The 21,987-nt window shown below is 46.2% G+C and overlaps 1 protein-coding gene across 2 annotated transcripts; it reads right to left on the reverse strand.

Annotated features, from left to right (window-relative positions):
- Nucleotides 1-601: 601 nt before the first annotated feature.
- Nucleotides 602-21,536, reverse strand: LOC117088063 (transmembrane protein 231). Of its 2 annotated transcripts, XM_033219049.1 has the most exons (7): nt 20,223-20,492; nt 19,956-20,125; nt 8,514-8,642; nt 8,038-8,181; nt 5,078-5,159; nt 3,842-3,947; nt 602-2,649 (listed from the first exon to the last, which is right to left on the reverse strand). In XM_033219049.1, exons 1-7 carry the CDS (start codon nt 20,359-20,361, stop codon nt 2,469-2,471), a joined length of 951 nt encoding a protein of 316 aa, XP_033074940.1. In that variant the 5' UTR covers nt 20,362-20,492; the 3' UTR covers nt 602-2,468. The 2 variants fall into 2 exon arrangements, with proteins under 2 accessions (XP_033074940.1, XP_033074939.1); XM_033219048.1 differs by having other exon boundaries at nt 19,956-21,536.
- Nucleotides 21,537-21,987: the final 451 nt, after the last annotated feature.

Consider the following 21,987-nt stretch of genomic DNA (forward strand, 5'->3'; position numbering starts at 1 on the left):
TCTAGCTCTGTCGCCAGGCTGGATTGCAGTGGCAGGATCTCGGCTCACTGCAACCTCCGCCTTCCGGGTTCGAACAATTCTCCTGCCTCAGCCTCCTAAGTAGCTGGGATTACAGGCATGTGCCACCACGCCCAGCTAATTTTTGTATTTTTAGTAGAGATTGGGTTTCACCATGTTGGCCAGGATGGTCTCGATCTCCTGACCTCGTGATCCACCCATCTCTGCCTCCCAAAGTGCTGGGATTACAGGCGTGAACCACAGCTTCCAGCCTCTTGCCTTTTATTTCCCTCTTGCAGCTATGCTATGATTCAGAGTCAGAAACTATCAAGATCTGGTCTGTAAATAATTTCAAATTCACCAGACAGTCATAATTATCCAGCACACAGATTTCACATGGCATGTGAATTCCACTGAAAACTCATCTACTTGGGGAAGAACTAGGAGACTTTCATCAAAGACTCAATGGAAGTTCCAAGGTCTTTTGGCAAAGCCTTGTTAAAGCATGGACGCAGATGAGTAATGAAAACAGGTGTGTGCAACCTTTGCCCTCCTTATTCTTCCCCATTCCAAACCCTTTCTCTTGAAAAAGGTACATGCGATCTTCCATTTTGACTTTTTTTTTTTTTTTTAAGAGACAGGGTCTCAGTCTGTCACCCAGGCTGGAGTGCAGTGGTGTGATCACAGCACACTGCAGCCTCAAGCTCCTGGGCTCAAGTGATCCTCCCGCCTTGGCTTCTCAAAGCGTTGAGATTACAGGGATGAACTGTCATGCTCGGCCTCATTTTGAACATTTTAATTAGAAAGGTACAAAACATCATGGGTTCTTTATACAAGATTTGCATTAGAATAATTTAATAAAATGCAAACCAATGTTTATACATTATCTTGTCATCTTTCCATATCTCATTGCCTTATGGGGATTTAAACAAGAAACTATTTTTCATTTAGATCTTAAGAAAAAAATTTAGGCATATAAAACAGCCTGAATATTAAAAAAAAGACAAAGAGGACAGTGTTAGGGAATTCCTCTGCTTCAATACTTCAAAATAGCTTTGTTTCCAAAATTGTGTTTAGTCAGCCTAAAGGAGCACTAAAAATGAGAACTCATCTCCAAGGTAAACTGAGGCACACACTGAGGGGTGTGTTTCTGAGTGGGCATGAAGTATGGATCACAGGGGCCATGTCCTCCCAGTGGTAATGACCTGCTTGGGATCAGAAAGCAGCTCCGTCTGTCCTTGGAGGAGACTGCACGCGTCCTCAGGAGATGAATGGGCTGAACAAGCCGTCTTCTGTGTGCAGAGGCCCCTTCCAGCCATCTCTGCTCTTGCAGACACTTGCTTAGCCACAAGGGTAATCCACTGAACTGCTTGGCATTCTGCTAGTGGCCAGGCTGGACTGGCCTGCCCAGGCCAGCATCCTCTTTACTCCCTCACTGCTTCTTGTGTCCTTCCCAAAGCTGCCTGCCCTACTCTGATGGGCACTGTGTTCCTTAGTCAAGGGAAAGGCCAGCCGCTGGGCTTCCCACTAGCCCTCCAAATAAACTTGTGGTTGTCAGGCAGTGGGAGCCAATCCCAACACCAACTCCTGTTGCCCCTGTCCTTTGTAGGAAGGGGGAGGACTGTCAAGGAGGAGGAGGGCCAAAGGCCCAGGCTGTTGGGTAAGGGCCAGAAAGAACCTGTTGTGACAATCCTTTCTTCCCTCAGTGCTGCTGAGGGGGCTGGGAATGAAACAGCGCCTCTGACTTCAGTCTGCCATCAGGGGCACAGACAGAGGGAAAAATAGGGCGAAGAGCCAGCCACAGTTTGGCAGGGATCCAGGGCTGCTCAGCTGAGCTGATAACAGAGGACTGACTGTTGGGCTGGAGCAGGTGGACAGTCCAAGTCGCCTTCAGCAGCCCTCCCTCATGCCTGTGCTAATGCGGCCCTTGCCCTTGGGCCCTGCCCCTCCAGGTCTCCAGTTAAAGGCCTCAGCTCTGGAAATCAAAGCTCTGAATGGGAAATGGAGATGCCCAGGGGTGCAAAGTGCTAGTGATTGGCATGTTTGTCACAAGAGAACCCTGAAAAGAGTAAGAGTGGCTCACAGTAGAAGGAAGAAATGCACAGTGTGTTTCTCAGTTCAGCAGAGGAAAAGTCTCTGCTTGACCAGAGATGGGACTCTTTCCAAGATGTATGAACTGACTGCAATTTTCTCCCAAAATTCAACTCTAAGGCAAGGAAGAAAACCCAAAAAGCTAATTATAGCCTCAGGGAAACCTCAGACCTTTCCACAAACTAGTCCTTGGTGATTCTGCAGGATCTCTGAAGATGGGGAACTTGTGTAGAGCAAAACTGGAAAGAACTGTTGTTTCTGAGGGGAAAAGCACACAAGCCCGCATGTGTCCTCTGGGCTCTTTCAAAAGGTCCTAAGATGTTCCCAGGAGATGACAATGAGACAGCCATGGTCCTGCCGAGTCTTCAAAAACGGCCTTCCTAGGATAAGTGCTCCTTACACATTTCTCCCCGGGGCGTCGCTGTCACAGGGATGGTGGTCACCACCTGATTCTGAAACACGAAGATCTTGATTCTTTCAAACACCCAGAGGAAGATAAGCAGGATGCTGACATACTGCACCCAGGCGAACTTTACCATCTCCCAGAATCCTGGCTGATAAGTATGGACAGTTAAGGAATGGAGGGCCACATGGTGTTAAGTATGAAGAGAAAATCCAAGACGGAACTGGCTGCGGCAGAGGTATCTAGAAAGGAGGCAGGACCTCTGTCACGTACACACCCAGATGGAAGGTGACCTGTTGAACTTGGCCAAATGGTAAAACCAGCCACATTTGATTTGAACTATTTATATACTAAGCTTGATGACCAACCTCCTAAACAGACAATTATGCCAAACTACATTGATCACAGACTAGAGACATCCTGAGCTGTTAACCAGCCATCATCCATCAGAGACTCTTCTAAAATCTTCCAGTTGTGTAAATTTACAATACCCTTATTAGCCCCTGCCTAGTTGCACCTGTATGGAACACAATTTAGCTGCTTCCTAGGTTTGTGTCTCTGGAATTGTAATTCCTAAGGACCTGGTTAAAATGCCTTCTCTTTTGTTTGCTTCTCTGCAGTGTTCGTGTTGGTTTCATTTCCTATTAGTAGACCTAAGTCAAAATTAAACCAAAGTTTAGGTCAGACAGGGACTGGCAAGAATGTTTCACATAACCTTAGCATAAAAAGGATAATATATGATTACTACGATATACAAATGGATGATTCTTACCTAGAAGAATTGCTTGGAAACAAATAGGACCAAGAAATGAATTATTTGTTCCTGTATGAATAGCAGACATACAGTCATTTTTTGAATCATGTAGCCTAAAATGTCAAAGACATAGCCATTTTCATGAGGCTATAACTGTCGTGATTTCCAAGAGAAAACTTCCCACATCTGTTACTACTTGAGACAACTGAGGAATCATTCCTGTTTGAAAACTGAGCTGCCATTTTTGTTTTTTGTTTTTGTAATTGTTGTTTAAGAGGCAGGGTCTCACTCTGTCACTGAGGCTGGAGTACAGTGGCACAATCGTTGCTCACTGCAACTTTGAACTCCTGGGCTCAAGCAATCCTCCTGCCTCGGCCTCCCAAGTAGCTGGGACTACACGTGCACACCACTATGCCTGGCTATTTTTTTTTTTTTTTCTTTTTTGGGGTAGAGACAGGATCTCACTATCTTGGCCAGGCTGGTTGTAAACTCCTGGGCTCCAACGATCCTCCCACCTTGGCCTCCCAAAGTGCTGAAATTATAGGCAGGAGCCACCATACCCAGTCTTACCATGGACTCTTTAACAGAAAGGATATGAAATAACTTCCACAGGGTATCGGATGATAGCATTAATCACAAATGGAGCATCTGCGGCTCTGTCCACCAGCCAGATGGGGTTGGGATCATTCAGGATGGTGGTAACTGCAATGCAAATAATTAACCATTAACCACAATGGCTGTTTGACCCTGGCAGTTGAAGGCTATAAAGATTATTTGATTCCTGGAAATTATCGTGTGCTTCAGAACCGAAAGAAATCATTCAGAAGGAAAGAGAAATTGCATGTGCAAAGTTGATCACACATTATTTGCTAAAATAAGTCAAAATGCTTTTGTTGAAATACATAAAAAACTACATAAAAAACTTAGAAAGTTTCTTCTACATGTGCTGAATGGCTAACTGAAAGAATACTATACTGCCACTAAAAGTAATATCACAGCTTTGTAGCTGTGTGGGGAAGTATTTATATCCCAAGTTTAAATAAATAAAAATAACCTGAATCCCAATGTGTTTCTACAATAGCTGTATAAAAAGATGCGCAGAAGGGTAAAGAATGAAAGGAATAAAAAAATAGTTGATTTGTAGGGCACTGTTTTCTAGTTTTGTTTTAAAATTCCCTCTATTATTGCAATAATGCCACTAGTATATGACACAAAAGCAGTAAGCAATACTGGATTTGCAGTCGTCCCCCTTGTGAGATGTCTGTGTATAGTCTCCATGATGTCTGGTTGCCAAGTAACACTGTAGATGCCTTTACAGAAAACCTCAGTCATTGACCAGCCAAACGAGCTGAGTTAACACATGCCCTGGCCTAGAGCTCTGTAAGGAATGAGCACACTGTGCCTTCTGGCAGGAAGCAGGGGCACTCCTGTTCTGCTGCAGGACTGCTAATGTGGGGAGAGTCACCCATGTCCTCTGCTTTGCATGAACAGCAATCTGTCTTTGGCATCTGTTATAGGTGTGGTATGGGGAACAACTCAATTAGGCTTACATTTTTTAAAAGGGAAACTCATCAAGCCACTGGTAGGAAAATGATGGCATTTAACTATCACTAACCTTCTGGACCATGGGATGCTGGAGGGGTGGGGGCGGTCCCAGGTCTGAAGATGAGGACGAAAAGGACAAATCCTGGACAGCACATTTGCTCCCATCGTTGAGCATTCACAGGTTTTCACATTTTTATCACAAGGGTTCCAATTCTGCTTGTCTCTGTTGCCCCCACTAACCTTGAAAGTCCTGAGCAGCGGCTGAATGAGCTCTACCTGTGACTCACCGTTCCTTTCCTGGTAGGCAGCAACAATATGGGTGAGGTCGTAGTCATAGGCAAAGGGGCTGGTCCCGTTGATCACAGATATCTGGGACGCAGGAGGAGGATGCGGTGTAAGCACCTGGGAGACTCCTCCTCTCTTTCTTCTACCCTTCTGCCCACCCAGGCTGGTCCCACAGAGCACCCTCTCGTTCTTGGTGGCCTACTGCAGTATCAATAATCTTCTCTTCAAAGATGAATAAACTCTCTTGCAACAATTTAAGCCCGTTTACCCTCAGTCTTTCTTTCTGTGGATGGGAATAAGGGGTCAGTGTCCATGTTTCATAGGTTTTAAAGCTATTTTAAAAATACCCCTCTCTATCTCAGTGGGAGAAAGAATTCCTTAAATTATTTTAATAGACCATATTTTCTCCAGGTGTGGTGGCTCATGCCTACAATCCCACTGACTTGGGAGGCTGAGGCAGGAGGACCACTTGAGGCCACGAGTTCAAGGCTGTAGTCAATGATGATCATGCCACTCACTACACTCCAGTTTAGGAAACAGAGCAAGACCTCATCTCTCTCAAAAAAAAAAAAAAAAAAAGCCAGGCATGGAGGCTCATGCCTCTAATCCCAACACTTTGGGAAGCCCAGGCAGATGGATCACTTGAGACCAGGAGCTGGAGACCAGCCTGGCCAAAGTGGCGAAACCCCATCGCTACTAAAAAGAAGACAAAAAGTAGCCAGGCGTGGTGGTATATGTCTGTAATCCGAGCTATTCAGGAGGCTGAAATCAGAGGATCTCTTAAGCCTGTCTGGGAGACGGAGGTTGCAGTGAGCCAAGATCATGCCACTGCACTCTAGCCTGGGTGACAGAGCAAGATTCTGTCTCAAAAATAAAAATAAAATAAAAATAAAAACCCCTACACAAAAACGAAAAAAATAAACCACACTTCCAACTTCTTTGTCATTTTCTTGGTCTTCTCTGGGTGCTAAGTTCTTTATCACTTTTAAACATAGAAATAGATAAAATGCAAACCACAAGCGTGTGCATTTTTCCCTTAAAGGAGAAAATAATAGACTGCTGTTACTGTAATCTGATATATAGACATTCAAACAAAAAGTGCCACATTCATTTCATATGTTGCACCTTCCTCTTCTTTTTTTTTTTTTTTTTTTTTTTTGTTGAGACGGAGTCTCGCTCTGTCGCCCAGGCTGGAGTGCAGTGGCCGGATCTCAGCTCACTGCAAGCTCCGCCTCCCGGGTTTATGCCATTCTCCTGCCTCAGCCTCCCGAGTAGCTGGGACTACAGGCGCCCCCCACCTCGCCCGGCTAGTTTTTTTTTTTTTTTTGTATTTTTAGTAGAGACGGGGTTTCACTGTGTTAGCCAGGATGGTCTCAATCTCCTGACCTCGTGATCCGCCCGTCTCGGCCTCCCAAAGTGCTGGGATTACAGGCTTGAGCCACCGCGCCCGGCCGCACCTTCTTCTTCTTTATCACTTACATTGATTATTGCCAGAGCAACAGTAAAATCCCCTATATAGCTACAAGTACTGGTTTATGGCTGTAATAACCAGTAACATTCCTTTTTCATTTTCTAAAGTACCTCAGCTCGACTTCTATGGTCACCATTGTGATAAAAGGAAAGTGAGAAATGAGTGATAAGATGAATGAGTTCTGGACACAGAAAGTTTCTGGCTCTGTTATACTTTCAAGCTTCGAGTCTTTGGGAAAATTAATCACTGTAAGCCCCAGTTACGTCTTCTGCAAAATGACTTCATTCTTTAAACAAGTATCTGTGAGCTTACCATGTGCCAGGCAGTGTGCTAGGCACGGACGTGATAGTATTTGAGATGCCACTGCTGTCAAAGCTGAGGGAGACAGCAAATAAACACACAAACACATATCCTGAGTAGGCCAGGTGGCAGGAGGGAGAGTCTGGCTGAGGGATGGTGGAGGGAGGGGCTGTTACTGTAGATGCAGGCCAAGGAAGGACTGCGTTTGGGGATATCTGAACAGGGACCTGAATGGTGTGGTCCGATAAGCCACATGGATGCCTGGCAGAGGAAATGGCAAAAGCCCTGAGGTGGCAGCTGCTTCTTGGTTTCAGGGAACAGTAAAAAGGCCAGGGTGGCTGGAAGTGAGCAAGGGGGGCAGCGATGGGACAAGTGGCTGGAACGCTGGGAAAGGACGGGCAGGCAGCTCAGAGGTTGCTGTGACGATTAAAAGAGATAATACAGGTAAACCCCTGCACTCAGGGGTGGCATGTCTTATGGGTTCAGTAAACTATGGCTAGTAATATTTCTGAAATACTTTACATGAACATTTTACATCATCACTTTACAGTACCCCTCGGAGTACATCCTGTGTGTGACAAGTGTGTGTATGGAAGACAGAATGTGTGTGTGTGTGCCCACACGGACCTAAAAGCAATAAGCAATTTAGTTCTTTGACAAACACAGATTTTGTTTCTCTTCCCTTCTAGGTGTAACTATGCGTGTACCTTCTCTGTAGTTTGAAAAAATTCATGGCAAGAATTCTGCAGAGACCCTTTTTGGTGCCACCCACAGAGAAATGATATTTCTATTTTTCTTTTCTTTTCTCTTTTTTTTGAGACAGAGTCTTGTTCTGTCGCCCAGGCTGGAGTGCAGTGGCGAGATCTCGGCTCACAGTAACTTCCACCTCCTGGGTTCAAGCAATTCTACCTCAGTCTCCCAAGTAGCTAGAATTACAGGCACGTACCACACGCCTGGTTAATTTTTTATATTTTTAGTAGAGACAGGGTTTCATCATGTTGGCCATACTGGTCTTGAACTCCTGACCTCAAATGATCCATCTGCCTGCCTCCGCCTCCCAAAGTGCTGGGATTACAGGGATGAGCCACTGCGCCTGGCCTGACATTTCTACCTTTCATTACCCTCTTCAAAGAACTCGATGAACAGTAACACACAGAAACAAAGGAGCTGGACAATGAGAAGCGTCCTTACGTTGTATCGGGCATCTAGGCCACCACAGCTCAGTGGCTGCTTCTGCTGCAGCCTCAGGTCTCCGTTCACATATAATTGGGATCCCGGGACAGGAAAGGAGGACTGGAGAAACGCCATGCTCTGCATCACGAGGGTCACCATCCTCTGAAATCATTAGAAGGACCAACAGTACCAACCGCCATCAGATCTGAAGGGCTCTGGGTGCTAAGAGTCACCTGTCTTGGCTGAAACCTAAGGGGCCCTCACATACCTAGCGTAGCCATGCAGGAAACACTGCCTAGAACCTTCTGAGCTCTTAACAGCCCATATCAGTTAATATGACTTTAGTGAAAACCATTCCATTGGCCTAAGTTAAATCCCGAGCTACATGGGGAAGAGGGCCTGCTACACTGTGGGTCTTCTAGAAATCAGAAGAAGGGCTCTGGTCTGTTAAAAAGACACAAGGGAGAGGACGGCCTCCCAGTGGACTGACTCACGTGTAATTGATACGAGAAAGTCAGGATGAGTTGCACACCAAGAACGTGCTCCATGGACTGCAGGGGAAGCTCCAGCTTAAAATGTAACATGTCCATCTTCCCATCCTGGTTCCTGTCTTCTTCTCTAGTCTAGGAAACCCAAACAGGGCAGCAGCCCTGGTCACTAATGAGTCTGGGAGGAATCCACATCACTTCTATACATACACAATGACCCACTGTCCTGCTGTACACAACAGGCATTCTCTCCCCCACCAAAAGAAAGAGGAAAACAGGCTGGGCGCGGTGGCTCAAGCCTGTAATCCCAGCACTTTGGGCGGCCGAGACGGGCGGATCACAAGGTCAGGAGATCGAGACCATCCTGGCTAACACAGTGAAACCCCGTCTCTACTAAAAATATAAAAAACTAGCCGGGCGAGGTGGGGGGCGCCTGTAGTCCCAGCTACTCGGGAGGCTGAGGCAGGAGAATGGCATGAACCCGGGAGGCGGAGCTTGCAGTGAGCTGAGATCCGGCCACTGCACTCCAGCCTGGGTGACAGAGCGAGACTCCATCTCAAAAAAAAAAAAAAAAAAGAAAGAGGAAAACAGACAAATGTAAGTGCATTAATACTGGGGAGAGACACAAAGTGCATGGCCCCTGAACTTCATATCCGAGTCTTTCAAATGTTCACTGGCCAAAATACATGGGCGGTAACAAAAAACATCTGGATAGCATTTGTGTCTTTCAGTTGTCTCATTTGATCTTGTTTATTTTGCACTGTCATTTTTTCTTTTTTATACACATGCCTGAATTTGTATGGAAATTTTAAGTAGCACATCAGAATCGTCTTCTATGTATCTAGAAGTCAACTTGTTAAAATAGAAAAACACCTAATCCTAATCATTATGCACTCCCCAACAAACTCAAACTCAACAGAAAATCACCAAGCTCTATCTTTTTTTTTTTCCTAAGCTGGAGTCTCGCTCTATCAACCAGGCTGGAGTGCAGTGACGCAATCATGGCTCACTACAACCTTCACCTCCTAGGGTCAAGCAATTCTGTCTCAGCCTCCCAGGTAGCTGGGATTACAAGCACCCACCACCATGCCCAGCTAATTTTTATATTTTTAGTAGAGACGGGGTTTCACCATGTTGACCAGGCTGATCTCAAACTCCTGACCTGGAGTGATCCGCCCACCTCTGGCTCCCAAAGTGCTAGGATTACAGGCATAAGCCACCGTGCCTGGCCTTACCAAACTCTATTTATAGATTCTGAAACCACAAGTGTCTTTGCTTCAGATTCTTGATGTTAGATCTCATCTTATCATTCATGTCAGGACTTGAAAGCCTTGTGCATCTTTTAGTAGCAATCAATGAAATGAAAAAGGAAGCTATGTCAGATAAGCAAAGCATTAAAACTGTTATCTATTTGATAAATTATGGGCATGAAAGGAAAGAAGACAAGAGATCTGTAGAGGAAAAAAGACAAAAATACAGCTTATGAAGCATATGTAGGCAGTGAAAAAAAATTGGTGACTGGGTGCAGTGGCTCAAGCCTCTAATTCTAGCACTTTGGGAGGCTGAGGTGGGCGGATCATGAGGTCAGGAGATCGAGACCATCGGGAGGCTGAGGCAGGATAATGGTGTGAACTCGGGAGGCGGAGTTTACAGTGAACCAAGATCGTGCCACTGCACTCCAGTCTGGCGATAGAGTGAGACTCCGTCAAAAAAAAAAAAAATGGTTTCCACTCCCGCCATCCACAGTCTTGCCAAATACTAATGCTAAAATGACGATCAGGAAAGGATGGTTACTGAAAAGTGATCACTGCTGACATAGTCTCTCTGCACAACTCTGAATCTTTTTGCTACAACTGATCCTTTCCCACTGTAGATTCCCAGAACGATTCTACTATCGTGTAGCAGCATTCCCACCTGGATCCACCACCTATGGATTCACTTCGATTCCCACCATTACTATTATGTAAGGAAGAGTTTTTGTGTGTGTGTGCTTTTTCAGGCTAATAAAGTCATTTGAAATGAAGAAATCTCAATTTTCAGAAACTTTCAATTATTTATTTCTCTCTAAACAATAATGTCCTTCTCTTAGGTCTTGTTTTAGAGAAACCTCCCTCCCTTTTCTTTTGGATACTTCCTCTCTGCCCTGTTTCATCAGCTTTGGGGAGGGATATCTGCTACCAGGGCTGATGATCAAGTTTCTGAGGTAATGATGGACTAGTCATTACAGGTAGGATGAAAAGAGTCTGCCTTGCGGATCATGAGGTCAGGAGATCAAGACCAGCCTGGCCAACATGGTGAAACCCCATCTCTATTAAAAACACAAAAATTAGCTGGGAGTGGTGGCACATGCCTGTAATCCTAGCTACTCACGAGGCTGAGGCAGGAGAATTGCTTGAACCAGGGAGTTGGAGGTTGCAGTGAGCCAAGATCATGCCACTGCACTCCAGCCTGGTGACACAGCGAGACTCCATCTCAAAAAAAAAATAAAATAAAAAATAAATAAAAGAGCCTGCCGGCCGGGCGCGGTGGCTCAAGCCTGTAATCCCAGCACTTTGGGAGGCCGAGACGGGCGAATTACGAGGTCAGGAGATCGAAACCATCCTGGCTAACACGGTGAAACCCCGTCTCTACTAAAAATACAAAAAAACTAGCCGGGCGAGGTGGCGGGCGCCTGTAGTCCCAGCTACTCTGGAGGCTGAGGCAGGAGAATGGCGTGAACCCGGGAGGCGGAGCTTGTAGTGAGCTGAGATCTGGCCACTGCACTCCAGCCTAGGGGCAGAGCGAGACTCTGTCTCAAAAAAAAAAAAAAAAAAAAAGAGCCTGCCTTGTCTTCCTGTGGATTTTCTTCAATTGGGATCTGGGTAGAAAATGTGTAACTCTCTGTGATGGATCCACACCTTCTAGATCTTTAGGGTTGGACAGGAAGCAAAGATCACATTTCTCAACTAGCATCAGAGGATAGTGGCCAGGAGAGAACTGCCAGAAGAATCCAGACTCCAACACACTGTGGGAGGTGGAAAAACTCATTTCCTTTGATCTTCACAATAAATATAAAGCCCCAGGCAGGCAGAACAAGTATTTTCCCATTACATAGATGAGAAAATCAAGGGAGGTTAGGGCAAGTAATGGTGAAGACGGGATTTGAGATCAGGTGACTTTAAATCTGGTCCTCTTTAGGACCAAAATGTCCAGCATTATTAAAAAATCCAAAATGAAGATGGCAGGTTGGACAAATCTTCCTGCAAAACGGCAGCACCAGGCATCTATGTCTGTATACTTGCCTGTGCACATCATTCCACTCCAAGTTCAGGGAGGACGTATTTGGCATAGCATCATCAATAGTGTCTACTTGTTAAATTCACTCAATGATCTGTTATGTACTTTTTGGAACCTAGTACACACCCGGCACTATTTCAGATAATGAGAACATAATGGCAAACAAAATAGACAAAGTCCTCATCCTAACGGGGCATACACTCCCAACAGAGAATGTAGAAAATAGTGACAAGTGCCACTGACAGAAATGAAGCAAGCTAAAATTAGAGAATAATGAAGGTAAAATTTAACAGAAATTGGCCAGGGGTGGTGGCTCATGCCTATAATCCCAGCACTTTGGGAGGCCCAGGCGGGCAGACTGCTCGGGCTCAGGAGTTTGGGAGCAGCCTGGGCAACATGGTGATACCCTGTCTCTACTAAAAATACAAAAATTAGCCAGGCATGGTGGTGTGCACCAGTAATCCCAACTACTCGGGAGGCTGAGGCAGGAGAATCGCTTGAACCCAGAAGGTGGAGGTTGCAGTGAGCCGAGATTGTGCCACTGCACTCCAGCCTGGGTGACAGAGCAAGACTCATCTCAAACAAACAACAACAGCAGCAAAAAGAATTTAACAGAAATTTTTAAATATTCAGGATGACCTGACTTGTTGGAGTCCTGAAGGAAGTGAGGTGATGGGGTGCAGGAACATCTCAGAGAGGAGGGATCCAGGCTAACCAGGTGCATGTGCTCTGGGTGCCCATGGGGCCAGTGCACCTGGCAGAGTGGGTGAGAAGGAGAGTAGGGTGGAGAGATGGGGGAGAGAAGTTTCCATGGAAAGGATGTGTCTCCCACAAATGACCTGTCACCAGGCTAGACTCTCACCCTCCTGGGGCTGGCGAAGTTTGGCTGTGCTCCTCTGTTATCGCTTGGACCACTGAAGAAATAAATTATTTAATTCCATTTAGTTGAAAGTAAGTTTAACATATATGCAATAGCTAACAAAGGTAGGCATTCAAAGGCTACTAATTCTTTAACAAAAACTCTAGGTCTCTAACCTCTAACTGGTGCTTAGCCAAGAGAATTCACACATCACAGCACGACCTTATATCTACAAGGTATATGCAGGCATTGGAACGATTTTCATATCTATTCATTGTCCCACGTGATTCCTCTGCATATCCCAGGAGAGAGGTGGGTACTCTCATGCCCTGTACATGGATAGATAAATTGAGGGTGAGGTTATGAAACCCAGTGACAGAACTGGGACTAGGACCTTGGTTTGCTGACTCTTGATTCAGGGATCTTCTACAATAGCTCATAAGAACTCTAATTGAAAAGATTCTCATGGTTAAAGGAGGATAACCCTTTGCAGATACACAGGAAATCCACACTCATGTACTGAGCAGAGTCACAGGGAATCTTTTTTTTTTTTTTTTGAGACAAAGTCTCACTCTGTCGCCCAGGCTGGAGTGCAATGGCACAATCTCCGCTCACTGCAACCTCCGCCTCCCAGTTTCAAGTGATTCTCCTGCCTCAGCTTCCCGAGGAGCTGGGATTACAGGTGTGTGCTACCATGCACAGCTACTTTTTGCATTTTTAGTAGAGACGGGGTTTCACCATCTTGGCCAGGCTGTTCTCGAATTCCTGACCTTGGGCGATCCGCACGTCTCAGCCTCCCAAAGTGCTGGGATTACAGGCATGAGCCACCGTGCCTGGCCAGAGGGAATTTAACATAGGAAATAACTAGTCCCATAGGTATTAGAGGACTGAAGACGCAAAAAGGGGATATCCCGGCAACACAGAGATAGCTGCAGGGAACAGTTCTCACGCCTAGGACTAGAGAAGAAGGGGAAGCAGGTGGGGTTGATAGAACTTAGAGGTTCAGGGAAGAGGACTCAAAGAGCTGAGCCTCAGACCTCAATAAGGGACCGTTGCCCAGATGGGGCCAGGACCTCTGAGCTTGGAGGAAGGACACACTAGAGGGAACCTGGAAGGCTGGAGGAAAGGCGTCTTGCTCCTTCCTATTTGCTGGTTATCCCTGTTTGTGTCATCCCAGCAGTGGTGCTTCACCCTGGCAGTGGCGACTGGCTTCTTCTTCTTCTTCTTTTTTTTTTTGCACTCCCAGAACAAGGCTCATCATGCCTCCTACTGGCAGAACCTAACAGGGAGCTGCAGGGGAAGAAGGTGATTTCCAGCATCTCAGCAGGAACCTGGAAGCTGAGCATAGGAGGGTAGGTTTGGAGCTGAGACAATACCTCATAACCAGCACACCACCTGACTGCAGGAATTGCCAGAAATTTAAGTGCCATTGTTTCCAGAGTATTCTGATGTGTGACTTTTTTCCCTGTCTGGAATTCTACAGCATCTGATCGTTTGTTGGAATTTTGTTTGGTTTCTGTTTTGTTTGCGTACGGTTCATTCACTCAAGTCATATTCTTCTTCTTTTCTTTTTTTTTTGAGATGCAGTCTGGCTCTGTCGCCCAGGCTGGAGTACGGGTAGTGTGATCTCAGCTCACTGCAATCTCCACCTCCTGGGTTCAATCAATTCTCGTGCCTCGGCCTCCCGAATAGCTGGGATTACAGGAACCCGCCATCACACATCACAACCTGGCTAATTTCTGTGTTTTTAGTAGAGACAGGGTTTCACCATGTTGGCCAGGCTGGTCTAGAACTCCCTACCTCAGGTGATCTACCCACCTCAGCCTCCCAAAGTGCTGGGATTACAGGCATGAGCCACTGCGCATGGCCCATATTCTTTTAATAAAGGTTAATTTCCTAGTTTATACCAGTGTTGATTTCACCACGTTTGTCATCACTGGGTGCTCCTTTCCTTTTATGCTAAAAATACTCTTTGGTACCAGTTTTGTGTCTCTAGCAAAGCAGAAACTGCTACTTCATGGTTCCTTTCCACCTGTCTACCTGTATTTCTTCTTTTTTTCTCTATTTTTTTTTTCCTTTTTTTTTTTGATACAGGGTCAAAAAAGGCTGGAGTGCAGTGGCACGATCACAGCTCATTGCAGCCTTGACCTCTTAGGCTCAAGTGATCCTCCCACCTCAGCCTTCTGAGTAGCTGGGACTATAGGCATGCACCACTACCCCTGGCTAATTTTTAAATTTTTTGTAGTAGGGCCTCACTATGTTGCCTAGGCGGTCTGGAACTCCTGAGCTGAAGTGGCTAGCCTCCCAAAGTGCTGAGATTATAGGCATGAGCCATGGTGTTCAGCCTTGTATTTCAATCAATCTAAGAGACCATTAATTATAAAATGAACCATTATTTTATATACCACTGAGAAAAGAAAAATACTTCCAATTAAACTATGACACTTTTCTAATCATTTACTTTTTAAAAAGTTACTAAAAGAAATTTTAGATTTAGACATATTTACAGCAGAAATCATGTTTATTTACTTAGAAAAATATAAGCAAAACAGGTCGGGGTGGTGGCTCACGCCTGTAATCCCAGCATTTTGGGAGGCTGAGGTGGGCGGATCATGAGGTCAGGAGATCGAGACCATCCTGGCCAACATGGTGAAACCCCATCGCTACTAAAAATAGAAAAATCAGCTGGGCGTGGTGGTGCCTGCCTGTAATCCCAGCTACTCAGGAGGCTGATGCAGGAGAATCGCTTGAACCCAGGAGGGGGAGATGTTGCAGCGAGCCAAGATGGCGCCACTACACACCAGCCTGGGTAACAGAGCGAGACTTCATCTCAAAAAAAAAGAAAGAAAGAAAGAAAGAAAGAAAGAAAGAAAAATACTAGCAAAATAAATTGATTCAGGGATTCCTAAAACTTCTTTACATCCTCGTCCTTTTGAATAACACTTTAACTCAGTCAACAATATCCATACTTTTCTATGCAACTTTGTCCTTTGTGCCATCAAACATGTTGGTGATACAGCAGTAAAACAACAACAAAAAACAAAAAACAAAAATTCAGCAGGGCACGGTGGCTCATGCCTGTAGTCCCAGCACTTTGGGAGGCCGAGGCAGGCCGATCACTTGAGCTCAGGAGTTTGAGACCAGCCTGGCCAGCATGGTAAAACCTCGTTTCTACTAAAAATACAAAAATGAGCCGGGTGTGGTGGCAGGAGCCTGTAATCCCAGCTCCTTGGGAGGCTGAGGAAGGAGAATCTCTTGAACCTGGGAGGCAGAAGCTGCAGTGAGCCAAGAACGTGCCACTGCACTCCAGTCTGGGCAACAGAGTGAGACCCTGTCTCAAAACAAAACAAACAAACAAACAAACAAACAAACCATAAAAGAAACTAAAAGTCATTAGTTTGGCCCCTTAAGCAGACTCTGAAATTATGCAGAGCATTCCTGTTTTTAAAAGCCTCTCGAACTTTCTCTTACTTGCTCTCCACTCAATTCAGGGGTTAAAATAATGTTCTACTAGTGTTTTCTCTACTAGTTCTACTGGGGTTTTCTCTGAGGTCGCTGATGCCCCTTCTTTTTAAGTGCATTTTTATTTTTCTAACACCCACCTCTTACACAGAAATGATGCCCCTTCTGCATGGTTTGATGTTGGCATAGGTGTAAGCAATGAGAACTATGTCACACCTGCCTCTTTGCCAACAGTTAACCACAGACAGGAAGACACTGATTTCAGAGATGTCTTAGAAACATGGTACTCTCCACTCATCCTCCAGAATCCTTCTATAAGCTTCAGTCCCTGCATTCTCTGGGTCCACACATGCCTTCTAGAGCTATGTCAGCTTCCTTGAGGGGAAAAAGTCACTCTGCTTTTTTCTTCTCTCGTTAAAAACAACAAAAACTAGACTTCCAAAGCATTAAACATATAGGGAGCTTAGAGACACTGTCCAAGATGAGCTGACCAAAGCAGAAGCAAGGCTGTGACTTCAGTATTTCCCCCAATTAGCCACTGCAAAGCCACCTCCCAGCACTTGGTCCAACCTTAACCAGAACCACTGTTTCCTTTGCTTTCTGGACAGTTTCCTGGATAGGCTGACGCCAGTCTGGCTCTATGTACAAAGTTAGAAAATAAAAGTAGTTTGTTGCAATAAGGGCTAAGATTTTAAGATACAGCATAAGAAATACTGAGTTCCAGTCCAGACTCTGTTCACTTCAAAGCTAGGGCAGGCTAGGAACAGTGGCTCACACCTGTAATCCCAGTTCTTCGAAAGGCTGAGGCAAGTGTATTACCAGAGTTCAGAAGTTCTAGACCAGCCTGGCCAACATGGTGAAACCCTGTTTCCACTAAAAACACAAAAACATTAGCCAGGAGTGGTGGTGCATGCCTGCAGTCCCAGCTACTTGGGAAGCTGAGGCGAGAGGATCGCTTGAACCCAGAAGGCAGATGTTGCAGTGAGCTGAGATTGTGCTACTGCATTCCAGCCTGGTTGACACAGTGAAATTCTGTTTCAAAAAAAAAAAAAAAAAAAAAGCTAGAGCAAAATTGTACCACTTCTCGGTTTCTTTTTTATTTAATTAATTAATTTATTATTATTTTTTTTGAGGCGGAGTCTTGCTCCGTTGCCAGGCTGGAGTACAGTGGTGTGATCTCGGCTCATTGCAAGCTTTGCCTCCTGAGCTCACGCCATTCTCCTGCCTCAGCCTCCCGAGTAGCTGGGACTACAGGCGTCCGCCACCACACCCAGCTAATTTTTTTTTTTTTTGTATTTTACTAGAGACGGGATTTCACAGTGTTAGTCAGGATGGTCTCAATCTCCTGACCTCGTGATCCGCCCTCCTCAGCCTCCCAAAGTGCTGGGATTATAGGCGTGAGCCACCACGCCGGGCCTATTTTTTATTTCTTTGAAATACGGGGTCTTGCTATGTTGCCCACACTGGCCTTGAACTCCCAGGCTCAAGCAATCCTCCTGCCTTGGCCTTCCAAAGTGCTAGGATTACAGGTGTGAGCTATCATATCTGGCTGCAAATATTTTTATCTCACTTACTTGATCATTTAGAAATGTATCTCCAGGTCTTGAGATAACATTTGCATTGAAAATTCTCAATTTCTCAGTTTTAGGCATTCTCTATTGAGTTCCCACAAGGAAAGATGATTTAGCTTCTTCTCTCCCCCAACTCCTCCCACCATCCCCTATCACATTCTCAATACCTTTCTCATTACCCCCAACAGAGTTAAAATCTCTTTTTAGTCAACACTCAGTGTTCATATAATTAAGACTATGTAAATCCTATTCACAACTCTCATAAGTTTTCAGTTCTCAGTTTTCCTTACTTTTCATTTCCCTGCAGTTAATAATTATTTGCTTAGTTTTCTATGTACTTACCTAATTTCATCAAAGAGCTGCTATTCCAATTCCTCACAATCTGATGTTTAAAGGCATAAGATTTAGTCAAAACCTTGTTCACGGAAATAATGTCCCTAGGCCAGGCACGGTGGCTGACACCTGTGATGCCAGCACTTTGAGAGACCAAGGCGGGTGGATCACCTGAGGTAAGGAGTTTGAGACCAGCCTGGCCAACATGGTGAAACCCCTTCTCTACTAAAAATCCAAAAATCAGCCTGTAATCCCAGCTACTCGGGAGGCTAAGGCACGAGAATTGCTTGAACCCAGGAGGTGGAGGTTGCAGTGAGCAGAGATTGCAGCACTGCACTCCAGCCTGGGCAACAAAGCAAGACTCCGTCTCAAAAAAAAAAAAAAAAGAAGAAGAAGAAGAAGAAAAAGAAAGAAAAAAAGAAATGTCCCCAATAGTGAAAAAGTCAAAGCAAACCTCAAAAAGAATATGGCTGATTAATAAGTATTGATACATATACAAAACTGGGCCTTCAATTTTGGTCATTATATCTACCTGTAACTCTATATTATTTTAGAATGAGCATGCACTTTTGTAATCAGAACATAAAAACATTCGTAAAGTAATAGGAGAAAAGTAACCTGAATCATATTAGGTTGTTGCAAAAGTAATTACGGTTTTTTTGCCACTACTTTTAATGGCAAGAGCCGCAATTATTTTTGCGCCAACCTATTACTATGTTTTTTTGCAGTTATTTATATGACCAATTGGATTTTAAAAAATTATTTCTATTTTTTATTTTTTTTTTTGAGACAGAGTCTCGCTCTATCGCCCAGGCTGGAGTGCACTAGCGCGATCTTGGCTCACTGCAAGCTCTGCCTCCCGGGTTCACACCATTCTCCTGCCTCAGCCTCCTGAGTAGCTGGGACTACAGGTGCCCGCCACCACGCCTGGTAATTTTTTGTATTTTTAGTAGAGACGGGGTTTCACCGTGTTAGCCAGGATGGTTTCGATCTCCTGACCTCGTGATCCGCCTGCCTCGGCCTCCCAAAGTGCTGGGATTACAGGCGTGAGCCACCGCGCCCGGCCCAATCGGATTTTTAAAAACAATTTTATTTAGTTGCTGGGAACAAGTCTGATTTTCTTTTTCCTCAGCTATACAAGGTTGGCTTGTAGGGCAATCATCTTTGAAATGTCTGAAGAGATTCAACTTTGAAAGAAGGAAAACCGTGTCATACTTCTAAAGGAAAACGTTTTCAGAAAATGAGTGAAAAGGAGTGACTATAAAGGAAGCATTCGCTTATCTCAAAGCAAATACTAAATTACAGATTCCTCTCAGCACTCTACTGATGAAAAATTTAAAAATAAATAAATAAATTACAGACAGTAACATGCTTCAATTTCATCCCGACAGCTTCAGGATGGCGCAGTCTCCAATGGGACAAGCCCAGGGAGGCGTGACTCGGCCATAGCGCGTTCTGGGAGGGCCGCTTAACCAATCAGCGCCTTGGTTTCCAGGGGTCAGGTCTCCATAAAAATGCCGCCCTTTCCGCTCCTACAGTGGTGTGATGCAGAAACGCCGCGACAGAATGGGGTCACCTACAATAACAGCGCGCGGCCTTCAAGGCTCCTAAATGGACTTTCACAAACACCCTCCATCAGGCCAGGCCCGCGGGTGTGACGGGGGCAGACGCAGGCTGCCTCCACACCTCTGGACTCTGTATCAGGGCGCATATGCTGGCAGCGTGGCTAACTTTCTGGGGGTCGGGGACGTCTGGGAGAAGCAAAATGAAACAGAAAATCGGTTCCCTAGGTCCCAGGAGATGAAATGCCACCTTTGCGGGTTCGCGAGTCCTTAGGATCCAAGCTGAGTTCCCCAGGGCCGGGACCGCTCGCCTCACATCCTCATTCCCGTCCCCATCCCCACCCCACCGCCCGCTTTGCCCCAGGCCCAGGCGGGAACCACGCACCGAAACGAGCGGGACGCGCAGGCGATCCCCCTGCAGCCGATTGAAAGCGGGGAACGTGCTCCAAGCGAGGAACCCGCCGCTCTCGGGTCCCAGCAGGGCCACGAGCAGCACCTGGTGTTGGAAGCGCACGGTCGGCTGCTCCTCGTAGCTGCTCCTCTTCAGCCAAAACCCTGAATTAAAGAGGGCGGTGGGGAGGCCGTCAGGGAGGCCGGCTCCGGCCGAGCGCGCCCAGGGAGTCGCGTGACACAGCAGCTGGGGCAGGCTCACCGTGGCTCCGGAAGGCCACCAGCAGCGGCGGGATGTACGTGAGCGCAGCGGCCACCAGCAGGAACAGCGCGGCTTTGGAGCAGAGCCCCGCGCGGTAGCTGCGCTCCACCGGGTGAGAGAAGAGATCGTAGAGCGCCATGAGCACCGCGCGCAGGCACGCCGCGAGACAGGGGACCAAGTTTGGCTTCTCCTGGTTGCCATCGCCTCGGTCTCCAAGGCAACCGACGGCTCCCGGAAAGGAGCCAATAGCAAGGCCGGACCGAAAGGCGCCAGTAGCGAGGGCGGGGTTAGTGGGCGTGGCGCCGTCGGGGACTGCTGGCCTCGCTTTTCACGCTGTGTCCCTTTGCATAAAGTCTGGGCGGCGATAGAACGTTTCCGTGGACCAAAGTCGTGGCTGTTGTCTGTGTTAACATTTGTGTAAAATAAGATGCCCATAAAAGTTGAACACTGAGGAGGAAAAATTAAATATTTAAATTTGAACTGACATGGACACAATGGTCACCAAGTCCCGGAACAAGTTGTGGGAGCCCCTTGAGGCGTTCATCCAGCGCTGTTTCGCAGAAATCTCTATTCCTATACGTTAGTTATTGAAAAACAATCACAAAAACAAGTTGACCTTTTTGTGTTACTTGAGCCCAGCCACGAAGGGCCCTCCTGACTGGGCCTCATGTCAGACAACATGTTACAAAAAGAGCTCGGGTCCCAGACCACCCAAAGCTTCATGAGACCTCTTCTCGTCTGTGCACTGACAAGTGGCCGGCTCTGGAGCTCAGGCTCTTGCTTCCCAGTCTGGAGGTGAATCCTCCATAGTCTGGTGAGTGTAAATATATATATGTCTTTTTCCTTCTGCTCTTCCTATTGCAATTTGCTTATATCAATCTGCTTATTAATTTGCTTATTATAATATCTGCATTGCCATTTACGTGGGATAAAGCTTGCTTACCCTTAAAGGTATTGTGTGTGTGCCTTTTCTTCTCCCCTCGTGCTCCTGCACAGAACAAACGCCTGCTTTTGTGTCATCTGTTAATCCCCAGTGTGGTTCCTGAAATCCAGTCAGTCACAAGCCTGGCCGCGGTCCTGGACCTGGTCCTGGGCTAAGACCAAAGCCAGGTGCCTTTGCTCCCAGATTTTCTGTTGCTTCCACTCTGCTCCAATGCAAGACAGACACGGAAACACAAATCCCCTGGCTCTCTGAGGAATAGAGTGGAATTACTACAAAGCTCTGAAGCACTTCGTTAACCCTGTGTTGGGTACAAGCTCAGCAGCGAGTTTTATAGGAAGCTGTGGTCCTCCCCAGAGATCACTGGCTTATTGCCTAATTGAATGCTTACACCCCCCACCGCCCCCAACCATATTTCGAACATGGTAAAAGGATTAAAAAAAAAAAAACAAAAAAAACTATGGTCCACAGCCAAGTTCTTCATCAAATGGCCCTGAATGGCTGGGCGCAGTGGCTCATGCCTGTAATCTCAACACTTTGGGAGGCCAAGTTGGGCCGATCACCTGAGGTCTGGAGTTCAAGACGAGTCTGGCCAACATGGTGAAACCTCATCTCTACTAAAAATACAAAAATTGGCTGGGAGCGGTGGCTCACGCCTATAATCCCAGCACTTTGGGAGGCCCAGGTGGGTGGATCACGAGGTCAGGAAATTGAGACCATCATGACTGACACAGTGAAACCCCGTCTCTACTAAAAATACAAAAAATTAGCTGGGCGTGGTGGCGGGTGCCTGTGGTCCCAGCTACTCGGGAGGCTGAGGCAGGA

The sequence above is a fragment of the Trachypithecus francoisi genome, unplaced genomic scaffold (genome assembly GCF_009764315.1).
Source record: "Trachypithecus francoisi isolate TF-2019V2 unplaced genomic scaffold, Tfra_2.0 Lachesis_group10, whole genome shotgun sequence".
NCBI classification, from domain to species: Eukaryota; Metazoa; Chordata; class Mammalia; order Primates; family Cercopithecidae; genus Trachypithecus; species Trachypithecus francoisi.